The sequence below is a fragment of the Odontomachus brunneus genome, unplaced genomic scaffold, assembly GCF_010583005.1.
Source record: "Odontomachus brunneus isolate Ranch 3 - 2012 unplaced genomic scaffold, Obru_v1 Obru_scaffold_020, whole genome shotgun sequence".
In the NCBI taxonomy this organism is placed as follows: domain Eukaryota; kingdom Metazoa; phylum Arthropoda; class Insecta; order Hymenoptera; family Formicidae; genus Odontomachus; species Odontomachus brunneus.
Window position 1 is genome coordinate 1,659,496 of NW_022639470.1, and position 7,562 is coordinate 1,667,057.

General features: G+C 32.2%; 1 protein-coding gene across 2 annotated transcripts in view; it reads left to right on the forward strand.

The window, feature by feature from the left end:
• LOC116842047 (ABC transporter G family member 9) overlaps positions 1 to 7,562 on the forward strand; it is a 314,419-nt gene that overhangs the window by 304,243 nt on the left and 2,614 nt on the right. For both annotated transcript variants that reach the window (XM_032810693.1, XM_032810694.1), the window contains exons 11-12: positions 76 to 290; positions 5,529 to 5,737. In XM_032810693.1, the coding sequence (XP_032666584.1) occupies positions 76 to 290; positions 5,529 to 5,737 (424 nt within the window). The remainder of the gene's footprint in view (positions 1 to 75; positions 291 to 5,528; positions 5,738 to 7,562) is intronic.

A 7,562-nucleotide genomic window follows, 5' to 3' on the forward strand; every position in this document is an offset into this window, starting at 1 on the left:
ACGAGAGACGGGGAGATTGAGAGAAGGAGAGTGGGGATAATTCTGAAAATAACACGCGACGACGCGTTTTTCCAGTTCCCCCGGAGCGCGAGGTGATCAACAAGGAGCGCCTGTCAGGATCCTATCGGCTCTCGGCCTACTACCTGGCGAAGATGGTCGGCGAGCTGCCGCTGACGGTAACGCTGCCCGCGGTCTACCATATCATTAGTTACCCGATGTTAGGCTTCCACAGTCCGGCGGTCTTCGTCACGCTGCTCTTGTTCTTACTGCTCAACACCGTGGTCGCGCAGGTACGTGTGTTTCCGCTCCATTACGACTCGCGCTAAATCTCACGGTTATCGCGTATACGGATAGAGCACGCCGCGCAAAAGCGGGAGGGTGAGTCTGACCGATGTACGCACCGGAGAGAAACTGTCGGGTAAAAAGAACAAGTCTCACGCATAAAGAAATGACTGAGTAGTACACTGAGAGAAAAATGTATGATATTTGGAACTATAATGGCATAGTGAAAAGATTATAGTTAGGAATTTAATACATAAATAAATAAATGTGGTAAAAAGTAACACGCATAATATGTAAAAAATTAACATAAGAATTTAACACTTGAATACCGTCAGGAATCACAGTTTGTGTTAAACTGACATATATATAATCTTAAATCAACTAAAATAAAACGTTACTTTAACACTTGAGAGAAGTATTAATCTACGATTTGGATGAAATGAAAATGTTAAATTGACAATCTATAATTGATTATATTAATATAATTGACAATCATATTAAATATATCAATTTAACACAACCTGTGATTCCTAACGGTATTCAAGTTAAATTCAGGTTAAATTCTTTTCTTTTTTATAGTAAATGTCACCATAATGTTTGTAATATTTACAATATAAGCATAGTATAACTGACTCATGTAAAACTTTTACCAAGAATTATAATTATTTGAAATAAAAAACATAGTAAGGTAGCAAATATTAAATAGTAAGAGAAATTAACTATTTTATATAGTCAATAAAATTGGAATATTTGGAAAATATGGGTACATGTAACTATATTCCCAAAGCGTGCTTTACTATACACATAGAGTAATAAGATGGTGACTATAAATGTGTGTTCATTCTGCTATATTTTCGTGTTTAGATAAACTATAAATATATGTTTGAGGTCAAAACAAACTATAAAATATAGTGAGATTATAGTTATTCCAACTATTTTTTTCTCTCAGTATAATATCAGCTGATTCTCAGTAGCCGATTCGGGCTTAGCTAAAAGCAGTGCTGTGCTTAGATGATTTTAAGATCATCTACACTGTAAAAATTGATGTGTTAAATTTAACACATTTCATGTCCTAAATCACCCACTCTCATTTATGTGTAAATTTAACACAAAACAAATGTGTTAAAAAGTAACATACGTAATATGGAAAAAATTAATACAAGAATTTAATACTCGAACCGTTAGGAATCACAGGTTGTGTTAAATTGACATATTTAATATGTCAGACATAGATTGTCAATTTAACATTTTCATTTCATCAAAACCGTAGATTAATACTTCTCTCAAGTATTAAAGTAACATTATTCTAGTTGATTTAACATTATATATATGTCAGTTTAACACAAACTGTGATTCCTGACGGTATTCAAGTGTTAAATTCTTATGTTAATTTTTTACATATTATGCGTGTAACTTTTTACCACATTTATTTATTTATGTGTTAAATTTACAAATGAGAGTGGATGATTTGGGAAATATTAAATTTAACACATCAGTTTTTACAGTGTAGATGCGGATGAGATGAAAATCCGTAAATCCATCTTAGAAGAGATGAAGATGGTTTTGCTTTTAAAGCATCCAGACGAAAGATAAGATGGTTATACCATTCATCTAGATTGTTTTTCAGATTCTTTTAGATAATTTACATAAATATGTAAAAAAATTGCACATATGATAAAAGAAATATATAAACAGTACTTATACTTTTATTTTTAAGTTTTTATTTTTCAAAAATAAGAGCTTTTCAAAAGTTTCGTCTCATACTTTTTACGGGATATAAACATTTGTTGTTCTGTACTAAAAGATGTTCCACTGGTGCCAATGAAGGTGGTAATATATTATATTTGAAAAAGATTTATTTGGTTGCTTTCCAACAAGAGACACAAGTATCATCCTATCTTTGTTACTCACTAAATGTGGAACAAAGATAGAATGATGTTTGTGTCGACTTGTGTCTCTTGTTGGAAAGCAACCTTTGTACATTAGGGAAATATGTTAGAGAATACAACTTCTCCGATTTCGACTCTAAATAGGATAGTATGTCGATATTATTGCTGATAATTGGCTGTGCACTAACATTATTTTTTTCATAATCGTGAAAGAAATCTTCATCTCCGCTACTCTTAGAAATAGACTTGCTCTTAAATGCAATCATATGTTTGGCGTATAAATTATTAATTTTTTTAAGAAATCTTTACATAAAATGCCACTAAAAATTCTAAGTACCAAATTCTATTATTGGATATTGTATCAAAAACATCTTAAATCTTCTTTTAAAATGGCACAGTTTTTTTATCTAAGATGAAGATGTTATATGTCTTTACCATTTAAATGTTTCGATTTCTCCATCTAAATGACCATCTAGATGCTTTCATTTAGATACTGGCAAACATTCGCAAAAAGCGTTTTGCTGTTATTGTTAAAAGTTGGCTATCACAGGCGAAATGTATTCGCCGTGAGATACAAAGAGTGCCGCCCAAAAAATTTCTAATTTTTACAAAAACATTTTAGGCTGAGATACATAAAATTAAACTTAATTTTCATAGATTTAAAAAATGTGTATATCATAGTATTAACTTGCATACTCTTTAGGAAAATTGAAGCGAATTGTTCTAAATCCACCGTTGCCAATGCATAGAAAAGTCCTTCGTTCGAATTCGTAGCAGCTGCACGATTATTCGATGAACACAACACGATGTTCCATTTTAGAACACGAACGTTTTGCTGCTGCTTTTAAGAATTTACATTTCTCGACGAGCTTTTGGTAACCGAGCAAATTGTTTTCTTATCGTCTTTAGTTGTCAATTATGCGCTATGAACTTTTTTTATAGTCTTCAGTCAGTACAGCACTCGATCCTTTTGTAGAAGTACCATTTTTTTACTAGTAACAGTTTCCGGCTACAATATTGACACTTGGAGTCTCCATAATATTTCCAAAATTACAAATTGTAACATATAAGTTCTTTGACCAATAATGATCTGCTTTTAAAGAGCTTTCTTTTGATATGTCTCCCGATGAGATCTATTTTTGTGAGAAACAGACTACTTAAATAAAATAAAATAAAATAGACTATTGATAAAAATAGGCTACTTTGGGCGGTGCTCTTTATTGGCTGGAATTAAAAACGCACATTTGTTCGAGTAGCAAAGAAAATGACAGCAACTATTTCTATATATCTTAATCATACATGAATCTCGAGCATCCAACTCTGTAAGAAATTAGTCTTACAGAACTCGTGCTACCGCTTGTCGCGCACGAGCATTAATAGTCGTTAATTGTCAAACACCTTACGTGAGATGCAAGATGTTACTGTTAACCTGAGTAGAAATAAAACAGATTTTAGTTATAGTTTTAATCAAATCAACAAGAAAATGGCGACAAGATATAATTTTTATCTAAATTGTTTACGTTTTGTGGTATCAAATTATGTTGTTGGGAACTTATATAATTGCGCGTTATAACATATATAAAAATATATGACAGATCTGTCAATTGGAGAGGTAGCGTTGTGAGACAATCATAATTTAGAATATCAAGTTCGAATTCCACTCGAGTGAAAGCGAGTTCTTCAAATATAATGTAATATCGAATCAGTTCAGTAATTTATTTTAGACGAAATAACCATGCACTGCACACATTAAGAAAATATTTTTCAGTTAAAAAAATAATAAAATTTCTAGTTATAGGAATATAAATATAAATTTTAAATTATTAAGAAATTCCCTAGTATAAATCTATGCTGTTTTACTAGACACTTAATCAGTTACTGTCTAGTATTATTGCATTTCATAGTTGTATTGAAACTGCGCAAAAACTGGAAAGAAACTAAACATAGTTTTATTAAGGTTTATATTGCATACATATAGTGCATGATAAAAATTATATTGTATAGAGACGATCTTAAAACTATATAAAGAATAAGTGAACGCGTAGCAAAACATAGAGCAAGGAAGAGGAAGTTGGAGGAAATTTAACAAAATAACACGTTATGGCAGAAGTGACAAGCAAGGTTAGAGTTGAAAGTGACAAAACGAGCATGGGCTGTATATTAATGATATAGAATTGCATTGCGACAAGAACACATTAGACTATCTTAGAAACGCACCTTAGATTTCCTGTACAATTGTGGAATAGAAAGTCCGACTTTTTGTTGGGAACGTAACCTAAAAATTATCCAATGAGGGAATAGTATCTAAGAAATACGTTTCTTATATTTAACTATTCGGTTATATTCTGAAACTTATTACAAAAAATCAGACATTCTTTATATCTACGACTGTACTGACTTTTATTAAAAATTAAAATTGTACAATAAGCAAGTATGCACACAATATACATTATTACTAGCACAAAACTGCCCATTTTATGAGCAATAAACTTGCTTATTAATCGATTGAATAGTTTCTTTGTCCAATTATTGCTCAGTTCTCGGTCAATAAATGAGTTCAGATATTGTTCATTTTTTGTATATAGTAACTGAAGATAAAGCGTTACATCTTGATTGGGATCCCAACAGTTTTATTCGTCAGTTACTCGACAAACGTTAATATAACTGTTCAATAACTGCTTACAAACTGCGTGAAATTTCCACCAGGGATTAAATTAAATTATTGAGAAATATTAGTTTTCAACATAGTTATCCTAATTCAAAGTTCTCCAGATCTGACAGATTCGGATTGCACTGTGTCCAAAAAAATCTGATTGTACGCGAAGGGTCAATTGCAGAGCAGTTAGTTCGCCATACGCAACCCCGAATTGTTTATTTGTGCAGTTTATTCACCTAAAGCATTTGTTCTTCTCATAAAAGCCTTTTATTGTTCTAACGAAAAAGTAAATAGCAGCAACGTGTGTGCATACAAAGTTATTGTTAACAACATAGCGTTTACTGCATAAATGGGTTGCCTGGCTATAATTATTTTACCATACAATTATGGTCACAAAATATCGAACACTTTTTTCCCAGCGTACTTATAAAAGCCGGCGTAAGAAAAAATGCAAAAAGAACGGCCGTCGAATCGCCGTGATTGTAAATTCGCGCAGTGAAGCGCGCTTATTTACGAATGATTGGTCACTAAAAAGCTATCGCCAAGAGGAGGCCTAAGTGAGCCGATGCTTTATTCGAGAATTTATTCAATTAGCTTAAGATGCTTTGCTCGATTGAAGTAAACGGCAAACCACCGTCGAGCTTATCGCCGACCTCTTCCCCTTATCATCGCGATCCCTCAGTTTCACGATACGCTTGCAGAGTGTCGGCTTCTTTGTGGGCGCGTGCTGCCTGGATCTGCAGGTGAGCATTACCGCGTCCGCCCTCTACACCCTCGCGACGCAGCTTTTGGGCGGCTACCTAGCGACGGCGGTTCCACCGTGGCTAGCGTGGGCCCGATACGCGAGCATGGTGCACTACGCCTATCAAAACATGCAGATTCTGGAGTTCGGCGTCGGCGAACCGATCACGTAAGACCATGCATATGTATCTTTCATTTTACAGATTGTCAAGAAGTGATATCTCGTATCTGCGAAACTATTTACCATCTTCGAGTCTTTAGTTTAGCGAACTCGGAATTTTTAATGAGAATCGATTAATCCATAATTTACTAATTGGAAATGAATAGTGGGGTTTATTAAATGAGAACGACAACCTCCTGTGGATGCCCGAAGGAGTTATTTTGACTCCTTGTGATTCTAATATTTTAAAATTTTCCCAGCACTGGGAGAAATTATCCGATAAAAAGTTTACAAACGGATATTTCCGATAAAAATACCGATGAATTTTTGTATTTGATCAGAAAACGCCCAATGAGAAATATCGGTTCATAATTTTTTCATCGGTTTCCAATCTTTTCTCAAACATGAGTTCTCTTTCTTCCTATCTAAAATCAAAACAGAAAAATCATGAAAACTCACATTTTTTAAGTCGGTAAAATCGATATACTTTTATGATATTAAAGAGGAAATTTAATGTTTATTCCAATTGTTATATTGTGAATAGAAAAAAAAATATTTTTAAGATACTTTGAGTATTTTACTGAATAATGGAATTATTTAGAAAATCAGCATGTATTTTCTTTAATGTCAATGTACTTTCCTCAATGTTAATGTAATTTCTTTAATATATACTGAGAGAAATTATTTGATAAGAAATTAACAAATAGATATTTCTGACCAAAATATCGATGTATTTTTATATCCGATCAGGATATTCGATTAAATTTAATCGGATACTTCCGATTGTAATGGCATTTTATCAGATAAACCGATCAAAAAATTATGAACCGATATTTCTCACCGATGTTTCCTAATCAGATACAAAAATTTATTAGTATTTTGATTTAAAATATTTGTTTGTTTAATTTTTTATCGTATAACTTCTCTCGGTATATTGCTCATTACTCGAATCACTATTGACTTCTGAACGTACTAAGAACAGTTTGCAAAATATACAAATTTCGTATTGTAAACAAATTACAGTAATTTTTGTAATTTTTCCAAACTTATAATTTCTAGTAAGAGAGATGCATCATAATTGTCACTTATTTAGCTTTTATAGTTAGTACAAAAAGACTGGTGAATGCACACAGAATAAGATATAAACTTAATAATCAATTAATAATCGGGATTAAAAAAACAAATCTCAAACAATAATTTATATATTGGTGATTAAATAAAGAGTCTCTAAATGATTCTTTTTGGGCATCTAAGACTAATCATAAAATAAATCATCACAATATCACCGACCTCTTTATATATTGGTGATTAAATAGTCTCTAAATGATTCTTTTTGGGCATCTAAGACTAATCATAAGATAAATCATCACAATATCACCGACCTCTTCCAGTGTTACTCTTTCAGTGTGTTCTACTTCAAAAATAATTGAAAATCACGAGAAATTTTTTCCTAAAAACCACAAGAAAGAAAAATGACAACAACAGAAAGATTTTAAAGGAATAAAAATGACTCCATCGAACACTCTAATGTTAATATTAATAATTGGGTTTAGCATAATTTGACGTAGAAGGTTCATTCACCACGTACGTTGCAAATTCGGAAAAATATTTGATACGTGTATTATTGTTCAAACATCATATTCTCCCGTGGTTTAAAATTGTTCACACTAATATCCAACGATAGACCATGTTTTTTCTCTTTGCTTACATATTTAGAGAGAGTTTATATATATGTATATGGTTTATTCAACATTTTTTCTGTCGTCTTATGAGAACTCGTATCTGAAAACACGGTTATTTGTTCGAAAATTTGATCGAAAATGACATCTTGTAT